The sequence below is a fragment of the Rhineura floridana genome, chromosome 9 (assembly GCF_030035675.1).
Source record: "Rhineura floridana isolate rRhiFlo1 chromosome 9, rRhiFlo1.hap2, whole genome shotgun sequence".
NCBI classification, from domain to species: Eukaryota; Metazoa; Chordata; class Lepidosauria; order Squamata; family Rhineuridae; genus Rhineura; species Rhineura floridana.
The window spans coordinates 53750351-53775181 of record NC_084488.1 but is presented as its reverse complement, the minus strand read 5'-3'; the positions used below and the strand labels follow the sequence as shown (position 1 = coordinate 53775181).

General features: G+C 40.5%; 1 protein-coding gene across 4 annotated transcripts in view; it reads left to right on the top strand.

The window, feature by feature from the left end:
- Positions 1-24831, top strand: part of TLL1 (tolloid like 1) — a 201179-nt gene that overhangs the window by 171097 nt on the left and 5251 nt on the right. For all 4 annotated transcript variants that reach the window (XM_061584205.1, XM_061584202.1, XM_061584203.1 and 1 more), the window contains 7 exons: positions 1987-2112; positions 3771-3931; positions 4737-4917; positions 16579-16704; positions 17579-17706; positions 23632-23845; positions 24353-24603. In XM_061584205.1, coding sequence (XP_061440189.1) covers positions 1987-2112; positions 3771-3931; positions 4737-4917; positions 16579-16704; positions 17579-17706; positions 23632-23845; positions 24353-24603 — 1187 coding nt within the window. The remainder of the gene's footprint in view (positions 1-1986; positions 2113-3770; positions 3932-4736; positions 4918-16578; positions 16705-17578; positions 17707-23631; positions 23846-24352; positions 24604-24831) is intronic.

Genomic DNA, 24831 nt, shown 5'->3' with positions numbered 1-24831 from the left:
CAAGTCAGACATATGAACACCGTCTGGCTGGTAAAGATCAACCCTTCCACGCTTCACCTCTGGATAATGTATTACCTCACCCTGCCAACCAGCAAGGGCGAGCTGGACTTCCCTATTTACCTTCCAGCAGGCCTCAACTGCTCCAAATCTCTCTCTCATGCTCCAGTGCTGAGAAGCTGACCCACCAGGTCCTCTCTCTCCCGCCTTGTGCACCACCGAAACAGATAACCAGCCAAGGCCCAAAGCATCTAACGTGGCCTAGCAACCTGATCAGTCTAAGGCCTAAAGCACCTAACGTGGCCTAGCGACCTGTTCCATCCAAGGCCCAAAGCACCTAACATGGCCTAGCAACCTGCTCCGTCATAGCGTTATGCCACAAAGAGGCTGAGGGGAGGTGGAGCAGGGCTTAAATAGCCACCCTGCTCCACCCCCTACGTGACAGGCATGCATGGCCATGCCATGCCCAAAAGGGGAGGGGCTTTGAAGCCATGCCAGGTCTTCCCTGGCATGACTGCAAAGGCCCGCCATCACCATAGCCCTTGGGTCTGATGATGGCAGGAATTGTAGCTATATTGTATTTGTATTGCTTCTCTGAGAATCTTTTGATGGGAAGCAGGTACGAATTGTTTAAATAAATAAGACTCTAAATAAATAAATAAATAAAACTCTCTGCACACCTTTATAAGATATTTAAATGACCCCCCAAGAGGCTTGATGTGCACCCCTCCCTTGTTGCCATGCATAGTCTCTACACACAGTGTTTTAAAAAATGTTACCAAACTATAAAATTATACTTTTCACACACTCACACTATTCAAGATGAACTGTTTTTTTAATAAAAAGAATGCAACATATAAAGCATAAGGTGTACCATCAAAACCACAAAATACAAACGAAGACAAAAGATCCACTGTTTTACATATTTGCTATTCTATAAGTATTAACCATGTCTCACATATATACTTTTTTTACATATGTGATTATTCAGAGCCCACTGTTCCTGAATTCAATAAAATTAGGTTTTACTAGCAGAAGTTACTATTGAGTTGCCTCTAAGTATGCTATACTGCTTGTAGTCATAATACTCTCTCTCTCTCTCTCTCTCTCTCTCTCATGCATCTTGTTTTCTTTAATATCAGTAGAATAAAAATGTGGGATTTGGGGATTCAGTTAATCTGGGTTTGAGTATATATATTCATTCTATGGGAGATAAAGTGCTCTTTGAGTGACACTGATGGATTTTCAATCTTTCTCTTAGTATTTTAAATTTGTGAAACCTAAATTATATATTGGCAACAAAACTCTTAGGGCACGACCCTTCTATACACAGGTGTAACATAAAACATCTTCGTGCAGAAGGATCCCCATAGAACATAACAGTATCCTGTTTTTTCTCTTTCCCTGCCCTCCAGTGCATGAGCATACACATAGACGTCATACCAAGGTGTATAGAGAATGGGATGCCTATGCATTTTCTCAGCATAGGGGATGCAGGTTGCCCTCTCTTTTAGCCAAGGAATGTAAGCTTGGTGCTTGCATTCCTTGATCAAGAAGGGAGAAGGGTAGACAGAAGGCAAACACAGACCTCCCATTTCCTAGAATAGCCTGGAATGCGGAGTGTTACATGTGCTCTCCAAACGGGGGAGAAGGGGGAAAAGCTCTGTTGTGCCTTCTGGAGATCCTTCCACACACACAGTCACTGTGTCTGTGCAAAGAAGGATCATGCACTTTGAATGTAAGGCCAGAGCTTCAAGTAGCTTGTTTTTTTTTTTTAATGAAAACATTTTAATTTAATTTAATTATTAGATCCCTTAAAATATTCTACTCTGCAGTTATGATTATTTTATATACAATATGAATTATAGGGAAATGCACATTTTTTAATGGAATATCATTTGGAATATAATTATGTTTTGTTTATAGCCAAGGGACAAAGGCGGCAATGATTTTATTTTCATGCAATTCTGTTCTTCCATTTCTTCTCAGAGGAAGATGAATGTGCCAAACCTGACAATGGTGGATGTGAACAGCGATGTGTGAATACACTGGGCAGCTATCAATGTGCTTGTGATCCAGGTTATGAGCTTGGGCCTGATAAGAAGAATTGTGAAGGTAAGGCTCCTATATGATTATACAGTTTTATTGCATGATATGCTTACTCAGTCCCAGACTTAGGAACTTTGATTCAGCCAAACTCACTCTTACATCAAAGGTCCATGTCAAGACTGATTTTTATGCACATGGTTTTATAAACCACCTGTCAAAACAGCAAACATGCAATGGTGGTAAGGGCAGTTGCTTCACAAAAGTCTTTCATAATTGTCATGCCAGCCTGCTGGTCATTTAGTGGCTTAATATATTTCTCATTCTAAGTGAATATGAAATCAACCATGTCATTTCAGACATGAAAGCTTGTGTGTGTGTGTGTGTGTGTGTGTGTGTGTGAGAGAGAGAGAGAGAGAGAGAGAGAGAGAGAGAATGTACATCCGAGTATGGATTTTCAGGTTTAGCATTTGTATACTAACATAAAAGTCCAAGAACTGGAAAAAGCTAATACTAAAATAAAAAAGTAATAATTGCATTGCTAACACCTCCTTTAGGTCTTGCTACTTTCACCACCCCACAAGCTCACCTGGATTCTTGCCAGTGATTGAATAAGAACAGGCCTCAGGCTAGCATTATTATGTTCACTCCTTTCCCTGCCCCTCTCTTCTCTGTCGGGAGAGGTGAAAGCCCAAACTAGGAGACCCCATGTTTATTTGAACGTGAATGCTCCTCTGACCTCAGAGGATTAAACTGTCTTCAAAAAGTATCTTGTATGAACAAATAAACTCTTCTTATTTGAATATCTGAAAACTGTTTTTCTTAATTTGTGAAATCCCTCTGTGTGTATGTAGGAATTTTTCAGAAGAAAGATTCATATGCATTCCATTCCTAAATGTTTGTGTGTCTGCCTACAGCCTCAGCATTGTCAGTAGAAAGTCCTCCTTTGTGTGATTGCATTGGTATAATCATTAAGCATTAATGCAGCTAATCTAATCTAAATATAAATTTATAGGAAACATCTCACTGAAATTAATGGTACTTACTTCCAGGTAAACATGTTTAAAATTGAACTACAATAAACAGGCCAATGGGCTGCAAGCAATCCACAATTAAGATAAAGGGATTAAATTGACTTTATATTATTATTATTATTATTATTATATTACATTTGTATACTGTCCCATAGCCGAAGCTCTCTGGGCGGTTTACAACATTTAATACCAAGTATTCCATTTAACTGATTTATGAATTGGACTGTCAGATATTCCACCTCCCGCACACACACACATATATGTGATTGAATCAAAAGTTCAAGGATTTTTTTCAGTCTGCAGTCTTAAGTGAACCAGGCTGAGTTGCACTTCCTAGACATGGATCGGAACAGTTAGCCTTTGATGTTTGCACTTCTCCAAAATTTGTGGTATTACAGTATTTGGTTCAAAACATACCAAAATGCATATAAAACTGCATATTTTGGGGTAAAATTTTTACAAAATTGTGTGTTTTAGGGTAAAGTGCATACAAGAAAGGCACACCTTACTCCCGAGGCCACCTAAGCCTGCAGTGACAAGGTTGAATCCAGGAGCACCTCTAAGCTAAATAATTACCAAAATATAAGCAATATTGTTAGATCTATTGGCCAGCATATAACTCAGTCTAGCCCCCCAAATGTAGCTTTATGAGTCTGTAAATAAGTAATACTCTTTCTTTGTCTTTCATTTCAGCTGCTTGTGGAGGACTTTTGACAAAGCTGAATGGGACTATAACAACCCCAGGATGGCCCAAAGAATATCCTCCTAATAAAAATTGTGTGTGGCAGGTGGTTGCCCCCACCCAGTATAGAATCTCAGTGAAGTTTGAATTTTTTGACTTGGAAGGAAATGAAGTAAGTTAAGACAGTTACTGATGCCTGATGACATAGCCAACAGTGGTAGAATAGTTCAAAATGTCTTCTACAAACACAGTCTTCTACAGAGTGAAAAATGCTCATGACAATCCTTCCTTTCATACCCAGGAATATTCCTGGACTGTTGCAAAACACATGCAAAAAAGCTTGCTCTCTCAAACAACAGAGCTAGCCAAGGATCCCGGGTTCATTATTAGTTAAAAGGTAACTATTATCAGAATATGCCAGTCTCTATCATTTCTTACTCAGGTAGGCTAATGTCCAAGACACCTTCTCCAATACAGTGTAAGCTCTAGTCTCTTCACCTCAGAGACCTCCAGAAAAATTATTAATGGTGGATGAAATCCAGTACTGTGGGAGCAGAATTCTGGAGCTTCCCTTCCTCTCCTCCCCGTGCCCCAAATCTGCTCTGGAGGATTTCCCAATTCTTGAGAACAGATTGGGGGGCAGGGGGAGGAAAGGAAGGGGAAACACCATTGCACAAATGGAAGTTTTTTCCACTCATGCACAGACAGCATTGACTTTCACCAGTGTGTATGTATTTCGTATAATCTGCAACATTGAAACCAACAATGTTTGGTTTCAGAGCAGAAAAATCAGACATGGGTGTCATCCCTTACACACAGACACACCACACAAACACACACACACATAAAAAAAGCAACAACATGAAATGAGAGGCATATAATATTAATGGTGTCAATTAAAACTGGGAGATTATGCTTAATATATAAACCCTAAATATGACTCACTATTTGCTAATACTGGATCTCTCATTTCTCAGGTGTGTAAATATGACTATGTAGAAATCCGTAGTGGCCTTTCTTCCGATTCCAAACTGCATGGCAAATTTTGTGGTACAGAAGTGCCTGAAGTTATTACATCACAATACAACAACATGAGAATCGAGTTCAGGTCGGATAACACAGTCTCAAAAAAGGGTTTCAAGGCTCACTTCTTCTCAGGTATTAAAATAAACACCTTGGGTGCTGTCTATATGAAAGCTATGTTGTTTGTAGTGTCTTTAATCCAGGGAAAGTTTTTGCTTACAATTTTTACTCTTTGGTTCTCATGAATGGACATTCTCTTAATGTGTTTAGTTTCAGTTTTCCACTCTATTGAAAATTAATATCAATGTTACGATTTAGATTGACTGAGTGATCATGCAGAGGAAGATACTTACCTGAGCAGATTTTGACTATCTCATTTGTGGTCCTAGTCATGTTTTTATTTTAGAAATAATATGGGTGATACCCAATTGTGTCCACCTGTAAGCAAAATGGACCTCTGTGAGCAGAATGTGACTCCTCCCCTTCCCCTTGCAACCTTCCATGTGCTCTGGGTTGTGAGACCCTCCAGAGCAGATTTGAGGAGGAATGTAGGGGGCTTCAGGGAGAGGAAAGGAAGGAAAACTCATTGGGGAAGACTCCACTCATGCAACTTTGGATATCACTCTATATTTTGATGTGTGATTCTTATATCATTTTGATAGCTACTCATTTTTAATATATGCTTGGAAAACTCCCCCCCCCCCAGTTTTTTAAACATTTCTCCACATAGGAAGGTGAAGAAACATAACATAAAAGGGGCACTTACAGGTTACCCAGCTTAGTAAAAATTGTTTAATATGAACATTCAATGAAAAATATTAATGATGCTTTCCTTCCTTACCTCTGATCTCGCAATTTTAGGTTCTTTTAATAATAGGATATCTGGGTTTATGGCTAGGTTGGCATTCCTAAATGCTTTGCCCTAGTTGTACTGTCTGGAAGAGGTTAATGTAGCTCAAACATACAATATCACATGTCAATTTTCATAAAGAGTCTGAGCTCTACTAAGGGCTAGTGGGAATTAGAGAGGCAAGCAAGAGGTTTGGATGATGTTAATATTTACTGCACCTATAAAAAAAGGCTATGAGTTAGAAAGTATGTAATCTCCCCTTTTAGCAGGACAGAATCCTAACACTGCCCCCACTATTAAGTCCTGGCATGCACACACACACAAAAACCTTGAGTATTTGGGCCAAATACGTTTCTATTCTGTTTTTAAGTAAATAGAATCAAACCATCTTTAATACAAAAACTCTGAATTAGATAGATTGGCCGGGCTTAAAGGAGTGGCATAGCCACTGCTGCATTCCAGCCATGCCTCTTACACCAGGCAGGATAGAAGGCTGGGGAAGGAAAACTTCTGTATGCTACACCAGTTTCCAGGCTGGGGCAACAAGGAGGCCCAGAGTGGGTGCGTTGCCATCATGTGATGGCAACAGGGCCAGCTCAGGGACCAGTGGATCCTGTGCCAGCTCAGCTCTGTCCCTCCCTGTACCCAAAACACCTCGTTTCAGAAACAGTGGGAATACCATCCATGATAGGTTCCACCTTCCATTTGGGGGCAGGTGCATTGGGGCACTTTTCATCAGAAGAGCTCCTGTGCCTCCAGAGGCCAGCAGAACCAGGCGGAGCTAAGCAGAGGGACACTAATGCCTCAACCAAACCTCCCTCCAGCTCAGTGGACTGGGGTAGAGGTTGCAAATTGATCTGTAAATCACATTCTAATGATGCTGCCTTCAGCAGTAGAGTGAAGTTCAAGTACTTTATTTTAGCTAGCTTTTGGATCAGTTTGTTAATAATTATGGGTGTGAACCAACAAAAGTTAAGCTGTTTTAAGCCCTATTGATTTCAGTATGTGCTTAAATCTCTCCCACTAAAATAAATGCAAATTAAAACCACTTAACTTTGGTTGCATCACACCCTATGTCAGTAACTATGATGCCTGGGCTTGCCCTTTCCGTCGATAATTATGATTTTGGGGCTATCTTTTAAAACATGCACCTTTCATTGATGGACAGTAATCTTCTTGCACTGTCTCCCATGAGGAGGTTGCATATTTTAAAATGTTTCTACACAAAATTATGGTCTGTTTCAAAGTGATGTTTGTATATTGCCCTAAAGACCTTGACCACAGTTTACAGGGAAGTTCCATTGTTCAAGCTTTTTTGCAATCCTCTTAAGCAGCTCCCATTCATATCAATGGAACTTGAGCAGGAGAAAGGCCCAGTAGACTGTGCTTCTTATGAATTCAGTACTTAATTAAACATAAGATATATTTCCTGTAATTTTGGTGAAATGTTATGTAGTACAATCTTAGGTAGAGATATTTCACTCTGCTTGGTTTCGTGAACAGATGGATGATTTAGTGCAGCAAAGTGGATTGTTACCTTAGAAATTCAAAAAAAGTAGATATGTTTGCAGACCCAAAGGACAAGGTTTTAAAAATGTATATGATAGTTTAGAAAATTTAGAAGACCTGAAAAACAACTCAGATTCACACTAATTGTGCTTTGTTTCATGAAGTCTTGAAAACTATTTTATTTACCAAGAGTGGTAAGCGGCAGTAACGCAGCCAAAGCTCTGCTCATGGCCGGAGTTCGATTCCAACGGAAGGAGGAAGTCGAATCTCTGGTAAAAGGGGTTGAGGTCCACTCAGCCTTCCATCCATCCATGGTCAGTAAAATAAGTACCCAGCATACGCTGGGGGGTATAGAAAGGCCAGGGACAGAACTGGCAATCCCACCTCATATATATGGTCTGCCTAGTAAATGTCGCAAGACGTCACCCTAAGAGTCAGAAACGACTCGCACTACAAGTGCGGGGACACCTTTACCTTTTAAATGTTTACAGTCAGTATTGTTCTGACCGATTGTGTAGTGTAGGTAGTCAAAAAGGATACTGTATCTCTGTAGCATGCCATTTTAGATTATCATCATCAAGCCATAAAGGCAAACTAGGTATTTCATAATTATATCTAAATCAGGGGTTGCTAACCTATTTGGGCCTTGTGGAGTTTTGCTATAGTACCATGAGCACCAACCCCACTGGTGGTTCCTGTCTCCTCTGCTGCCCTCCTTGAATTAGGCGTGGTACCTCACTGGCAGCCAGTGTAGCATTTTCAGGATCAGTGACATCTGGCCCCAAGCTGCCCCACTCATCAACCTAACAGCAACCACATTCTGCACTAGCTGCTTCTGCTGGACAAAGGACAGCCCTACACAGAGTGCATTGCAGTAGTCCAGGCTAGAGGGTGCTAGAACATAGATAAGTGAAGCCTGACTATCCTGAACCAGGAACAGCCACAGTTGGCAAACCAGCCTAATATGGGCATAAGCACTCCTAGCTACAGAACCCACTAGGGACTCCAGTGAAAGGTTGGACTCTAGCAGTACTCCCAGACTACGAGTCTGTTTCTTCAGGCGGAGTGCAGTCCCTCCCAGAACATGTCATCCTCCTAATTCCCAGAGATAGGACCCACCCATGCACGCTACCTCCATCTTATCAGGATTCAGCTTCAGTTTATTGGCACCTATCTAGCTCATCACTGCTTTGAGGCACCCAGCCAACATCTTCATAGACTTTTCTGATTCAGATGGAATGAAGAAATAGAGCTGAATGTCATTAGCATACTCATGACACCGTGCTCCATATCCCCAAATGACAGCTCCTAAAGTTTCATAGAGATGAAACCTGAATAGCACATGAGACAGGGTGGAGACTTTTGGGATCACAACTAAAAGCCATGGGGCTGAGCAACAAGTTTCTAGTGCTACTTTCTGATAACAAACCTGCAGGTAGGAACAGAACTACTGTAATACAGTGCCTCCAACTCCTGTCCTCCTAAGTTGTTCCAGAAGGACACCATGGTCAGCAGTGTCAAAAGTTGTTGAGAGATGAAGGAGAACCAACAGATTCATATTATCCCTGTCTCTCTTCCAATAAAAGTCATCAGGATGACCAAGGCTGTTTCGGTGCTAAAACTGGGCCTGAAACCAGACTGAAATGGGTGTACATAATCTGTTTCTTCTAGGCACACCTGCAGCTGGCTAGCCAGTAAGGGAATGTTAGAGACTGAGCAGTAGTTTTCTAAAACCTCTGCCTCTAGGAGAGACCTCTGCAACCCAACACCAAATACAAACCCGCACATCCAACTCCTAGATGGATTAGTTTCCTGGTGAGAATGATGGGATTTTTATGGATAACTGCCATGTACCCCATCCCTCTGACCACAACTAGTGCTTCACAAAATACCTAAGCAGACAAAACTAGGTAAGGCCAGGGCTCACAGCTTACCTGCCCAGGTTTCAGTAGTGCACATGAGGTTACATCAGAATAATGGATTAGCGTTCTTTTATTGTGGACTGACATGGCATTAAATAACAGCAGCTCCAGATGAGAGGCCAGGTCAGCTTGGCTCCCCCAGTCTCTGCTGGGGGTTGGCTGAACAGGAGCAACATACATCGAGTGTCTGTCCCCCCCACCCTGTGATGATATTGCTTACCCCCCATTCCATACCTTTCCTTCCTCAAGACATCTTATAAACCTGATAATTAAATGGGAGATTCTTACATGAGGTAGCATGATTATCCTGTATTTCTTAGCTATACAGTGTGATTTTCCAACATACATTGTCAGTTAAACACAAAAGAAAGGCCCATCTAATGAAGTTGGCTTACTTATATACTACAAAGAATTAATTAGATTTATGATTGTTTTATGATGATACACTGAATATCTAAATGCTCACAATGAGCTGGATTTTGAATTCCATTTAAGAAAATACATGTTTGATTTTGTTTTGCTTTCGATGTTTATTATTTAAAGAATATTCAATGGTTTAGGGTGCAATCCCAAGCACATTTATTAGGAAGTGAGCCCAATTGGCCATTGGGAATAAACATGGGGAGGAAAAAGATTCAGAAGTAGGCTGTGTGTATCAAAGGAACATATATGAAGAACTTTTTTCTTCTTTGCTATAGTTTTAAAAGCAGTTGCCTTTCTAACAAATAATGAGAGGCAGGTCTTTTGAAAGGGAAGAAAAATACACCTAATTCACTTTTGCTATTTATATAGAGACACTCCACAGAGAAACATAATCAAAACAAAAAACGTCCTTGCCCTGAGGAGCAGACAACAGGCAAATGTGAGCAAATGCACTTACATGTATTCATTTCAGCTGGGGATGACAGTTAAGCTAAAGATTTCAAGGAAAAATGATATTTGTTTGCGGGGGAGGAATTTTCTAGAAGAGATTTGAGGGTAGGTATTCTGGAAGGAAACTCCATGCATACAGACAAAAATGGAATAATGGGTGGGACATTTAAGGGAGTATGAGAGTACTGTGCAGATGAGAGTGGTAGAACTGGCAAGGTGATATTAGAGAATTATAATTAATTATTAGTGTTGATAGCATAATCAAATCCTGTATAATACCAGACACTGCTGGAAAGAACACAGAGCTTGGAAAAGTTACTTTTTTGAACTACAATTCCCATCAGTCCAATCCAGTGGCCATGCTGGATGGGGCAGATGGGAGTTGTAGTTCAAAAAAGTAACTTTTCCAAGCTCTGAAAGAACATTTCCTGGACATCAGTGCTGAATGGAGAGCTGAATAACTGCTACTAAAATATTAATATAGCCAAACATTCCCACTGAAATTACACCATTGATAATCTTTCTTGGCTATGTGCAGGACTTGGCTGTGTGCAGGCAGTTCCAGGCCAAAAACAAACAATGATAAATATACAGATGGCATATGCAGGATACTAAGTTTTAAAACTGACAACCTTTGGGAAATATCCTACAGTGTATGCAAAGACCACTCTTTGCTTACAAGAAGCAATGTAAGTTCACATAGCAAGATGTTAGAAGTCAGGATGTTTTTCAGGCCACTGATGTCAACCAAGTTTTGAACAAATATTCTTATGACTATTGTAGTGTATGTTTTGAACAACTGTTCTGCGTGATAAAAATAAATGGTGATAAAAAATCTTTAAATATTCTGCAAATCATAAAAAATATCAAAATATTTAATTGTAGCAGATTTATATAGCTCTGTTAGGAAATTGATTCTGGAATTAAGAATTCTAGTAGAACAAAGAAGATGGAAGCATTAGATTGGGGCCATGGCACTAGGTGTGAGGATTTAACCCTTTCCATCATGCCATTTTCCTGATCTAAATCTCTCCACCTAAAGCTGTTATTTGCCAATGGTGCAAAAACATAAAATTCCCTCTGTGTTTTCCCTTGTAGGGCAAATAGCAGCTTAGGATATATTTATATACGGCAAATGGCTCAGGGGAATGAGTTGAAGCCCTCTTGCCCAAGTAATGCGGCTTCAATAAAATTATCCCAAGTACTTTAACTTCAGAGTAACTCATGAAAGACCCTGATCATAGAACTCCTGGACCACAGACTAGTTTGACTCTGAGTGATAGCTTCAAAGTCCAGAAACTGAGTGAGTTTTAAATAGGAAAAAAAATTATGTAAGAACCAAATCTTTAAGACCATTGGATACATAAGAAGAATTATTAACATGTGGGACTTCAGTGGGTTCAGAGCAAACACTAACAGTTGGGGGGAAATCACTCGCTTTATAAATAAAATAGCATTATAAGGGGAATAAGTTTACTTCTCTTTTTTAAAAAATAATAAGAATAATCTTATTCACTAGTATTCTGTTTAATTCCAAGGTGTGGTATATTAACAGCTCAGGTTCAGTGTTGCAATGAAGGTTGCTCTTTGTATGATCTCTGACAAAGGGCATTGGTTTTGGTCCATTTTGAGAATGAATACATTTTATTATAGTATGTGACTGTATTTCAGCAGAAGAGGTGGGATTGTGGAATAATGATTGTCATGTTACAGTAAATAGAAGGAAAGTTATAATTATGCTACTGTTGAGCAGATTGATGTTTGAAAACTCACTCAGTCACTCATTTTTGGTGCCATCCTGGTACATTTTTTCCTACAGACAAGAGAGCTGCCTGCAAGGAGAAAATTTTTGTTTTTGAATAATGCAAGGACTTGATACAGGTAGCCCCTTCAGGCCATGTACGTATAATTCACAGACTGGCCTCTGAGAGTCTCAGAGGTATGACCATAAGTCTTGTGAATGATTAAAATCTAATATATTGTTGAGAATGGATCTTTCCTTATAAGTATTGATAGAAAGAAATATACATAGGATTCATTCAAAACTGAGAGACTGATTTCCATCTCTGATCACAACAAATGGTTTGCATTTAGTCAGCAAAACATTTGTTTCTCTAACTAATGACTAATTTTTTTTCCTTCTAAGATTTTCACATTGGAACACTGGATGGAAAGTCTACACTGGCTTATGTAAAATGTAGATAAGACTTTTGCTACACCATTCACTAACAGTGCCAAACTGTGGTATTCTGCTGAATACAACACTAGAGAGGGAATTAAAGGCTCATTTCAATAAGGCAGATATAATTTAAGTAAAACAGGTTTTTACTGAACATGCCCACACACACGACTTTTCTGTTTCAGGTATTTGATGGAAGAGAGGCCTTGCTAGTTCCTAAAATATTAGAGCTTTTTATTTGTGGCTGTGTTATTTGCAATAAGTACTTTTGAGCTTACTTCCTATACATTTGACAGATTTCTTAGGCAACTGCTATTAGTTTTGAGGTGAGGAAATGCTAACCAGGTCATCAATCCTTGGTCTATTCTCTATTTACCTTTCCCATCACTTTTTGCAGGAGAAGGTTTGTCACAGGCATGCTTGCTATAGAGATAAAAGGCATTATTCTTCCATTAAATAGGTATATCTTTATTGTTGCTCTAGGGTCCAGGATGAACTTTAGTAGTCTAAATTGGAATCATTCCACCCATTAATGCTCGTTTGTTTTGGCTGGGATCCAAAGTCTGCATGGAGTGTTTCTTTCATGCATCAGAGCTTTCTAGGCTTTCCTTCCTTGGACATACACAGGGGGCTCTTTGGGTACTGGCTTTCATGACCCCTATATGATCACAAACATAAATGGTATATTTATAATTAATTGAAATTATAATTAAATTGCAATTTAGCATGTATATTAGTTAACATTTTGAGGATCTCCCAAGTTTACTTTCAAGCCACAATTATATTTGACTGACAGAAATTTCACATAGAACTCAATCCTTTTATTTCTTTCATTGGAGAGTGATGGAAATACACAAACATGGTGAGGACCACAGAAAGGGCTTTTTCAATTGTGGCCCCCACCCTATGGAACTCCCTTCTAAGTGATCTCCGCTAGGCCCCCTCTACAATGAGTTTCCGCCGGGCCGTGAAGACCTGGCTCTTCAGGCAGGCCTTTGGGGTGGGCTAGACTGTAACATCATTGCTTTTAGATTTTAATGTTATTGTATTGATGTGTCATTTTGTGCTATTTTGCTTATTTTGTATGTCGCCCAGAATGACTGGTTAGCCAGCCAGATGGGCGACTAAGAAATCCAATAAATAAATAAATAAGTATTGTGGTGTTAGCTTATAAAAGGGGCTCTCACCAAGAAGTGAGGATCCTGTGTAGTTTTTACAAACACTGACCCACATGGTGAAACAGAGAAAAATCCTTGCAGGGAAAAAGTACTAGAAAGAGCTCCTTCTAAAACGATGTGTCAAGTCCCCTTACGCTTCTTGAAGAAGAGTCTGTGTGGGTCATATATTTCAGCATGTAAAATGTTGAAGTGCTGGACAGTACAGCTATTTTGTTTCTTTGGATTACGGTAAACAAGTTTGAGTTAAAGAAGAGAAAAAAAATACAGTGCAAATAAGAGCTGTTTCAAGAAACCAACAGTAGAAACCAGCTTGTGCATATGCATTGATTTTGGCTATATTAACTATGATGTAAAATAACTGTATGCTAGTCAGCAAATAACTCTTCCTTTACTATCTCCTAATGAAGGAGAGGGACAGGAAGATGCATACTTTGCCTCCCTGAATCTTCATCTCTTTAACAGTATTGTAGTAGTATATTTTGAAGTGCAGGAGCTCATCATAAGAGCCTCCATAGCCATGGAGTTCTAAAATGTAGTTACTGTAGTACGGTAGGGCTCCGCTTTTCGGCGTTCCGCTAATACGGTGGCTTTCAATTAGAGTAAGGCCCCACTCATAAGGCACTTGTTCCGCTTTTACGGCGTTTTTTGGGCGTCAGGCACCATTTTATCAAAGGAGTTCTGCTTTTTGCTTTTAGGTGGGGGTCTGGAACGTAACCCACCATATGAGTGGGGCCCTACTGTAAGCATATGCACGCACACATACCATTAGCGTGGCAGCAAATTCAGACTTTCAGGGTCCCTTTATGATAGTCATGTGATGACCCCACACAGCCACGCCCCCTTCTAAGATGATACAACCGTCTAAGATTATACAATAAGATGAACATTCAGGCTCTTGCTTTCTTTGGAGTTCTGTTGAGTGATGAGTGCAGGATGAGGGTATATGTTTTTGAGGTCCAGCAAGAAGACAATGATAGCTTCTCAGAGGCTAACATGCTCCCCTTGCTTGCTGATTGGTCCATGGGATGCTGGAGACATTCAGAGCCTGCTACGAACTATGCTCCCAAAAAAGTAGGAGTCCATGACCCCCCGCGACCCCAGACAACTATAACACACACACACACACACACAAGCAGCAGTACACAGCATAATACCCAATCATCATGACTACAATCCTATGCATAGGCATACTTTGGACTGCATAGCTTCAGTTTCAGGAGTAACTCACCCAATGGCATGGAGTTGCAAAGCTAGCTTCTGGCAGCGACACTGTTGCCACTTGAAGGGAGGGAGAGAGGTGAGGCAGGAGGGAAGTCAGGGCTGTGTGGGCACACTGGTGGAAGTATCAGATTGGCTCTGCTGGTGTGACTGTAGAGTCCTGCCCTCTGCCACCTCTCTCTCCTGAAGCCATCATTGTGGCTCCACCCTGCCAGGCGAACTGTTTCTGTTCAGTTTCTAAAACACGTTGAACTTTAACAAAATTACTTCAGCCAGCTGAAATGCAACCTTTTGCTTTTAACTAGAAATGCAAATAATCTTGCAAAGAAGTGCCACCATTTAAACTGCTAGCATGAAGTAGGAACTCCATCAAAGTTAAAGAAAAATGTATCCAGCCTCTGATTATTTTCTTCATTCTCTATGCTAATCTGTTCCTCTACGTTAATATGTTGCTAACAAATTTGAAAGCCTTGTTATCACCTCAGAACAAGGAGGGCCTGTCAGTTACTCCGGCACTCTAGCAGATGACAACATCTCTCCTGCTCTGAAAAATGTCCTGGAGTTCTGCTCCTTTTGATTCCTCCTCCACTATGCCACTGCTCTCCAATCTCTGATATAACCATCAACAACTCTCATTTTAACTCGTTGAAATGACAGGGCCTTACACACATCTAGTCTAGTGTGTCATTTTGAATATGTTTCAGAAATAAGTCTTGCCAGTTTTGATTTAATGGATCAGCCCCACCTAAAACAATAACAGCTGAAAGGGGCAGCTGATGCCTCTGTCTTGCTAGAATGATTGCCTGGTAATTTAGCTTGGCTTTTCTCCTTGCAAATGAATTTTGATGCTATTAGTTCAGCTCACATTACCCTTATTCCCATCCTGCTTTATGTCTAACACACTAAAAGCTCTTTGAGAGGATTACTATTCAGCAAACAGAACACTGCCTGCTATGTTGCAGCTTTTCCTGCAATATATAACAACTTTTTCTTCTATGTACTACTTCAATGTTTTCTGTTTCAAGGTATTATGCTGTGTCCAAATTCTTTACAATCAAAGCATACTTGTCACTGTCCCAAGAGGGAAAAGCTCTAATAAATCATAATTGTTTATTAAGAAAGTACCAACGTGCTGAGATTGAAACCTTGTTTAGCTTATTTTTTTATAATTTTATTTTGGGTACTATTGCTAAAGTGCCACTGGTATAAAATCAGTAACACTTTTTATGTATCTTAATAGTACCTATAAGACTTGCACAACTTTTGACCCATGAAGTTAAATGCAGCCCTCCAGAGGGTTAATAAACAATATTTTTGTTTCCTGTAAAACATGGGGAGAGTTTGTCAAACACCCACATAAACTCAAAGTGATGCAGCTTTGGTACAGATATTGCTACACTTTGAACTGCTGGCAAGACATTGTCAAAACAAAGAAAATTAGTTATAATTTAAAATTATAGACCACAAAAAGAAAAAAGAAAAAACAAGGTGGGGGTAAGATGAAATGTGGGTAGAAAAAAGTTTTTGGAAATTGGGAAGAAGAAATTCTAGGGATATTCACAGAGCAGAGGGCTTACTAGGCAGGCACCATTGTCCCCCATAATGCCTCACTTGGAATGATGCTATGCCATAATTTTAATCTCATTCCAAAGGCTTTTTGGATAAAAATATGGTAAGCCATTAGCCCCTTGTTTATTCCTAGAATTTATTCTTATGCCCCTCTGAAACAAATTGCCTAAATGCCTCCCCAGTTTTGTGACCTGAGGATGAAACTGTAAACGTGAGGAGGCATTTTTGGCTTAGCATTAAAGATTAAACATTGGCAGTGCTTTGTTGGCCTGGGTGTTTTATTTTAAATGATTTCCTTGAGAATAGCCATTGCACAAGGTTGCAAGCTGAACAATGAATAGGTATAACTAAGATAGAGTTACATTATGCTGAGAAGGATAAAATGAGTGCCTTAGTATTTCCCTTTTGTGAACTTAATAACTAAACCATTTTATACCTTTTTTCTGAAAAGTGGAGTAGATAATTCTGCTCACAATGAATGTGTTGTATGTCTTGTAGATAAGGATGAATGTTCTAAAGACAATGGTGGGTGCCAGCATGAGTGCATCAACACTGTAGGAAGCTATGTATGCCAGTGTCGTAATGGATTTGTGCTACATGAAAACAAACACGACTGCAAGGAAGGTAAGAATTAGTGCAGTAGAACCTCACTATAACGTGGGGACAAAGGATGCACCCACAGTATAGCACTTCTATGTTGTAATGAAAACTAAACTGCAAGGGTTTAAGCCAGTAAGTACTGGATTATTGGTTCCTAGAGAGGCAAAAAAACTGCTGCCACTGTGCCTGAAGAATTGAGTGGGAAGGAAGAAGCAGAGAGGGAAAAACAAGTAAAAAAACTTCCACAGAAAGTAACCTAAGAATTTGAAAAAGGCTCGAGAGATAAGCATCCCTTGGGGTAAAAATGCCAGGAAGGAAAAAGGTGGGAGGAAGGGGGATGTCAGAAAATAGATTTTTAAAAAGAATGCTGAGAGGAAAAAAGACTCAGAAACACCCAGGAGAAGCAAATGGAAGACTCACCGAGGCCCCAGGAGCACAGAGGACGAAAAAAGGTTATACAGTATTTTATTTGGGGACATGGTTACACCTGCAGTATATCCAATTCTGCGGTGCACTGAGATATGTTATAATGAGGTTCTCCTGTGGTATGATAGAGCAGCTCATTGAATGATTTGTCTGACTAAGCACTCACATGTGTTATTGTACCTGTTTGAAGGTGCATTATGGAAAAGTTCTATGTGATCTATAGTAGACACTACCATAAATGTAAAGCCAAACGCAAAGCTGTCACTGTGTATCATTGTCTATTATTCTCTGTAATGGGTTTGTCAGTGGTAGTGGTGGTGACAATGAACACTGGAAGGTAATTACCCCTAGATTAGCTTCTAGACAATTTTGCCATTGCTATGAAATAATTAGTAAATAGCTTGCTTTTCTGGCTACATGATACACATTTTCATCCAGACTCACTCATGCTTTCTGTCAATTATTGATGCAGCTGAGTGTGAACAGAAGATCCACAGTCCAAATGGTATGATCACAAGCCCCAACTGGCCTGACAAGTACCCAAGTAGGAAGGAATGCACGTGGGAAATCAGTGCCACTCCTGGTCACAGAATCAAAATAGTAAGTAACTTCAATATTATTAGCAAAAGCCCTTTGTAGTTCATCGGTGAATTACCACAATATTGCTTTAAGATGAAGATGTGGTTGAAGGCATGTGGGAGACTTGGTGAAGTCAAAAAGATTCCTTTACACCAGGCTGGGGAACTTCAGATGTCACTGGACTCCCAACTCCCATCATCCCCAGCCAACACTGCCAGTACTTAGGGATGATGGAAGTTGGAGTCGAAGAACATGTGGCTGCATTTGCCCTGTCCCTGATTTAAGCATTATAATCTCCTTTGGAAAGGTATGGATGTTGTTAAATACTACGTAGCTGCATGATAATGAAAAACAGCACTTTCCCAAAAATGTGCTTTGAAAAAGCTGTTAAAGCTAGTAATTTAGCAATTTAAGCTAGTAATTTAGCAAAATAATGTATTCGTTAGCACCAGAAATTTAGCCTCTGACTACCAGTTGCTGAGGATCATGAGTAGGAGAGCAGCGTTGCGCTTATGTCCTGCTTGTGGGCTTCTTATAGGCATCTGCTGACCACTGTGAGAACAGAATGCTGGACTAGAAGACCTTTAGTCTGACCCAGCAGGGCCCTTGTTATGTTATGAGCGAGTGCGATTAATTTCCTTTTTAAAGCTAGTGTGATAAATGGCACACTTGGAAATAACATTAATTATGGTATACTGTAATTATTAGACATAAAAGTTTTGACTAGACAATTGACATCTTGCTCTGGGTTTGTATATTAGGCATACTTGTCATATCTAGTTGTTATCCCTGGCTTACCTACAATTTTTACCAGTTAGCTTTCTAATTCATATTGCTAAAAAGTAATATTCTTTGTTAGCTGATAACTAGAGATGAGTGGAGCCTCACCGCCACCACCAAATAATGTTTTTACTGTGAAATTGCTTTGAGATATTTTATGGGAAGTGATTCATAAATGGAATCAAACAAACAAACAGCTTGGCAATCAGAGCTATTTTCTAAGTATCAGAAAAAAAGTTAGTTTATTCGAAGCTCATTTCAGACCCTGCTATGCTCCCAATTTTTTTGAGATTGTAATGGCATCCATTCACCTCTTCCCAACCACCTGGAGTCACTACCCTTGCCTTTGATACAGCTTGTCCTCACCCCATAACGCTTACTTGACCTTGTGTTAGGAGTAGCAAAAGGGGCAGGAGGATCCTGTTGGAGGCCACCTAGCCTGGGAAATGTTATTTTTCCAGACTACCTGAGTACTTTGTATGGGTTTGGGGAGCATGTAGTTTCCAGGGCAAATGAAAAATAGAAGGCTTGTCATTGCAGGGGTCAAGGATGGAGAAAGGCCTGCATGCCACCTAGGGTTGCCAGGTTCTTGGCCTGAGACTGATCCTGTATCTTTAGGAGAAGAGAAAGTCAGCCAAGTGCAGGTGTTTTTGCAACACTGTAATGGGAAAAACCACAAGGTGGAATTCTCCCTCCCCCCTCCACAACTTATAAAGATAGAGAAGACCTCTTGGTTGCCAGGCCCGGTCTCCAAGAGGTCTTCTGTATCTTTAAAAGTTGTGGAGGGGGGAGGGAGAATTCCACCTTGTGGTTTTTCCCATTACAGAGTTGCAAGAACACCTGCACTTGGCTGACCTTCTCTTCTCCTAAAGATACAGGATCAGTCTCAGGCCAAGAACCTGGCAACCCTAGTCTCAGGCCATGGACCTGGCAACCCTAATGCCACCTCCATTTTTAAGTGATTCAGCAGATCTATATGTGCCCACATGGGGACAGCTATGTATACAGCTCAAGTCTTTTTGTAGTTTCCAACACCAACACTTGCTCCGCTTGAAGAGGCACACCTTTTTTCAATTTAAAAAGCAACTCAGAGTGGGTGTTACAGGTTAGCCCCAAAGGTGAGCCTTATCCTGCCAACAGGCCTCACAACCCAGAAGGCAAGCCTCAGATCCCACCTATCACCTTAAAGGGTGCCAAAGGGTGCTCACTAAACCCTACGTTTATAAGGGAATCTTTTCTCCAAGTACTATCTCATGAAATGCATGTGTAATTCAGACTATAGAAGATCATCTTCTCATTATCATGTACATGAATGAATCACTGAGCACGGTCCAATACATTTCTCCTTAAAGAAAATCAATCAATCAATCAAGCTGTTGCCAAATTTAAAAACCTAAGGGATAGAAGCAGCTTTTATATAAAGTACAGTCTAGCATCCAAATTGAATAGAATGGGTTCTGTTTTTAATCAGCTTCTCATAGAGCTTTTATTTATCTATGAGATGATCTAGAGGCCAAATAGTACAATACTTGGCCATATGAAAATAGTATGGTTGAACAAAATTTATGAGTAGCAACTGGGATAGGTGTACAGCTGTTTATAGTGCATCTGCAGATTCCTTCTATTAAGAATGTCTAATCTTGCTAATAAATAAATACGCCAAGGGAAAGTGTCAGTGTTTCAGTTTGGAGTGCTTTGTGCTTATTCTGACTATTCACTTTCCACTGCCAAAACATCAGCACTTGAGCTACATGAAGTTCCTCAAGGACAGCTGTTAATATAAAGTGGCATCACATTGTACTTTGGCTGGCTTCCATGAGGGATTCAGTAGATTAGAGCTGCTTTATTGTCCCAGACACAACTCAACAGCAGTTCTGTTTGCTCTGCATTTGACTCTTGTTTGGTTTTATTCCTTTTAAATATTGCCTCAATACTTCAGTTTGCTTTGTTAGAAAGTTCCTCAGGTGATCCTGCTCCCTTCCTGATGGACCGGTATAGGATAGACCAGCCTTTCCCAACCAGTGTGCCTCCAGATGTTGTTGGACCACAACTCCCATCAGCCTCAGCCAGCATTGCCAATGGTCAGGAAGATGGGAGTTGTGGCCCAACAACATCTGGAGGCACACTGGTTGGGAAAGGCTGAGGCTCAGGTCTCGGCGGTGAGTCGAGCAGCTTGGTATCAATTACATCTGATACGGAGGCTGCAACCCTACCTTCCTGTTCATCTGCTCCCACAGGTGATACATGCCCTGGTCTCCTCTCGCTTAGACTACTGTAATGCGCTCTACGTGGGGTTACCCCTGAAAACGGTCTGGAAGTTACAGCTGGTACAGAATGCAGCGGTGCGCTTGATCAAGCACAGCCGTCGCCGTGACCATGTCACGCCAGTGTTAATAGATCTTCACTGGTTACCAGTTGTCTACCGGGCCCAATTCAAGGTGTTGGTGTTGACCTTTAAAACCCTATACGGTTTCGGCCCAGTTTATCTGAAGGAGTGCCTCCAGAATCACCAATTATGCCGCCTGACAAGATCAGCCTCACAAGACCTTCTCTCGGTCCGACCGGTTAAAACAGCTAGACTGGTGCGGACCAGAGAGAGGGCATTTTCGATTATGGCCCCCACCCTCTGGAATTCCCTCCCTTTTGACCTCCGACATGCTCCCTCCCTGATAGGTTTTCGCCAACCCTTAAAAACCTGGCTATTCAGGCGGGCCTATAGAATTGGGGAGGATTAATTTTTATGAGGTTTTAACTGGAATTGGTTTTAAATTGATTGTGATTATGTTTGCTGGTATATTATGTTATATATTATGTACTGCTTTTATTATTGTAAGTCGCCTAGAGTGTCCACTAACCTGGACAGATAGGCGACCAACAAATAAAATCTATTTATTATTATAGGATAGACCAAACCAAAAGAGGAACAAGATGCAGGAAAGCCAAATCCATCTTAGAGTTTTCATGAGCCAGTCGTACATCAGAACAAGAAAGGGATCCTTCTTGTTTTTTTAAAACGGATGTTAAAAAACCTTTTCAGAAATTATTTTCAGGCTACAATCCTAAATACACTTACAGTAAGCCCCACTGGACACAGTGGGACTTACCTTTATGTAGGTTTGTCCTGAATGAGCCCCTTCTTTAACATTTCATTTAGTACATCACTTTTAAAAGACACACTCATGTCCGCTGTAATACTACAACCTCATTCAGTGAGTCTTCCTTTTTGAAAGCCCCATGTCATATTAGTATATGCAGTTCTTGTCAGATTATTAAAAGTTCCTAACACTGAATAGTGGAAAAAGGAGAAACAATGCAGTGGGACAAAAACATAGTTAAGGCTGCAATCCTAACCCCACTTGCTTGGGAGTAACTTCTGAGCAGACATTTATTGTTTATTTATTTAAAATATTTCTAATCTGCCCTTCTATCCTACAATAGGGCACTCAGGACAGCTCACAATAAAATCTTGCCACAATTAAATCATGCACAATAAAAACACAAAAAACACTGAAATAGATAAAAATAGATAAAATACAGTTGAGAAATATAGGGGAGTGATATTAAAAGGGACTAAAGAGGTAAACCTAAAAGGGGGGGCAATAAAATCAGTTGCAGACTCTACCTTAGTTCCACCCAAAGGCTCTGTGGAACAAGATGGTTTTCAGAAGTCTCCAGAAAACCATCAGGGAGGGAGCAGTGCAGTTCTTGGGATAGGGTATTCCAAAGCTTGGGGACCACAGCTGAAAAGGCTCTGTCCCACATGCCTGTCAGTCTAAGTAAGCAGAGGAGAACAGAGCCAGTTGATCTTAAATCAGCGGCAGGTACATATGGGCATTAGTAGTCCCTCAGTTACATTGGTTCAAGGCCACTTAGGGCTTTAAAGGTCAGAACCAGCACTTTGAATTGGGCCTGGAAACAAATTGGGAGCCAGTGGAATCAATAAAGAATTGAGGTGATATGAACCCTGCACCACGGTCCAGTTAACATTCTGGCTGCTGCATTTTGAATCAACTGCAGTTTCTGAACCATTTTCAAAGGCACCTCCACGTAGAGTGCATTACACTTATCAAGCCTCGATGTCACCAATACATGAGTCACTATGGCCAAGTCAACTGCTTCCAGAAACAGGTGCAACTAGTAGATTAATTTGAGTTGGCCAAAAGCACTACTGGCTACCACAGCCACCTGATATTCAAGCTACAGGGAAGGATCCAGTACTCCCAAACTGCGAATCTGCTCCTTCAAGGGGAGTGCAACCCCATCCAGAATAGGTTACAGCCTTATTTCTGGTGCAGTTTTTCCCTTGACCAGCTACACTTCTGTCTTATCTGGATTAAGTTTCAGTTTGTTAGCCGACATCCAGCCCTTCACAACCTCCAGACACTGGTTTAGGATGAGGACTCTCCCTGCAGTCAGGTGGTAGGGAAAGATAGAGTTATGTGTCATCAGCATATTGATGACATTGTACTCCAAATCTCAGGATGACCTCTCCCAGCAGTTTCATATAGATATTAAAGATCATAGGAGTCTTCCAATCCCATCCCAGCTAGACGGCCCAGAAGGATACCATGGTCAATGGTATCGAAAGAGGCCAAGAGATCTAACAGCACCAACAGTGATTCACTCCCCCATCTGATGCCCGGCATAGGTCATCAAGCAGGGTGACCAAGGTAGTCTCTGTCCCATTACCAGGCCTGAAACCTGATTGGAAAGGGTCTAGATAATTCGATTCATCCAGGAAACTTGGAGCTGAACAGCCACTGCCTTCTCAATCACCTTGCCCAAAATGGGAGACGAGACACTGGGCAGAAGTTGTTAAGGTCCACAGAGTCTAACAAAGGCTTCTTTAGCAGAGATCTTACCACAGTCTCCTTCAACAATGGTTAGGATTGCACTCTGAATTTGTGATTTCTGTTTAGAGCAACATTCCTCCCCCCTTTATTGTCAGATAATGTTGGTACGTACAGTCAAAATTGTTTTGAAACTTTCTCTAGTAGTTGTGTTTACCTGGCTGAATGCATTTCATAACTATGCTACTTCCAAAACTAGCATGGCATTCAAAGTTCAGAATGTTCAGAGCAGCAAAACTGTAGCATGAACATGACCCCAGGTTCATATTCAGAACAAACCTGAAATATTGGGTCAATATTTTGTTTAACCTTTCAGGTTTTTCTTGAATTTGAAATTGAACAACATCAGGAATGTGCTTATGACCATTTGGAGGTTTTTGATGGAGAAACTGAGAAGTCACCAATCCTTGGACGTTTGTGCGGAAATAAGATACCAGATCCCCTTGTTGCCACTGGAAATAAAATGTTCATTCGGTTTATCTCTGATGCATCAGTACAGAGAAAAGGCTTCCAAGCTACACACTCTACAGGTATGAAAATAATGCCTGCTATTTTTACAGAAAAATTTTTAAAACTTTTTTGGGCCACATTTTAATCTGGGCTATACTTACATAAAGCAGAAAGGCAGCAAATTTTAAATATATGTTCCTAATATTGTTTGCATAGGAGCAAAGACTGGTAATATCGATCACCTTGCTGATGCCAATGTGTTTTCAAACAAAGATGAATATGGGGCTTCAGTAATGGAAGCACATTGCATCCTTCAGGCTTAGTGTTTGCTATCATTCAAAATTCTGTTAGAAAAAAGCAACTGCAAACATTTAGGTGTTCCTGTTATTTTTTTCTAGGTCAAATATTATTTCTACAGTCTAGTTGTGTCAATGTTTTGGATTATACTGGCCCCTAGTGGTGCTTCTAATATTATTCTGACCACAATGCTTCACAAATACCAGGTTATAATGGTGGGAAATTAAATTGTGTGATTCCTTTTAAAATTAGATTGAAACAAATGTGTCTCTGCCCCCCCCTTTGCACAGAGTGTGGCGGTCGTCTGAAAGCTGAGAGCAAGACAAGAGATCTCTACTCTCATGCTCAGTTTGGTGATAACAACTATCCAGTTCAAGCCGACTGTGAATGGTTAATAGTGTCAGACCGTGGCTATCGAATAGAATTAACTTTTCAGACTTTTGAAGTGGAGGAAGAAGCAGACTGTGGTTATGACTACCTAGAAGTCTTTGATGGCCATGATACAACAGCTCTGAGGCTTGGCCGGTTTTGTGGATCAGGGGTACGTAATCTTGAAGTTACTCCATTTAAAACTTCCCAAATTAAAATAAATAAAGGAACTGTAATCCAGAGATGTGAAATGTAGATGTCCATGCAGAAGCAGCTTTTTGTTGTCTTTTTTCAGGTGGAAAATATGCATGCGTGCGCACATCCAAACACCTTATCATAGCCAGTTTTTCAAACTCATTCTGAGTTTAAAAAACAGGCTGCTGTACAGTGAAAGGGATCC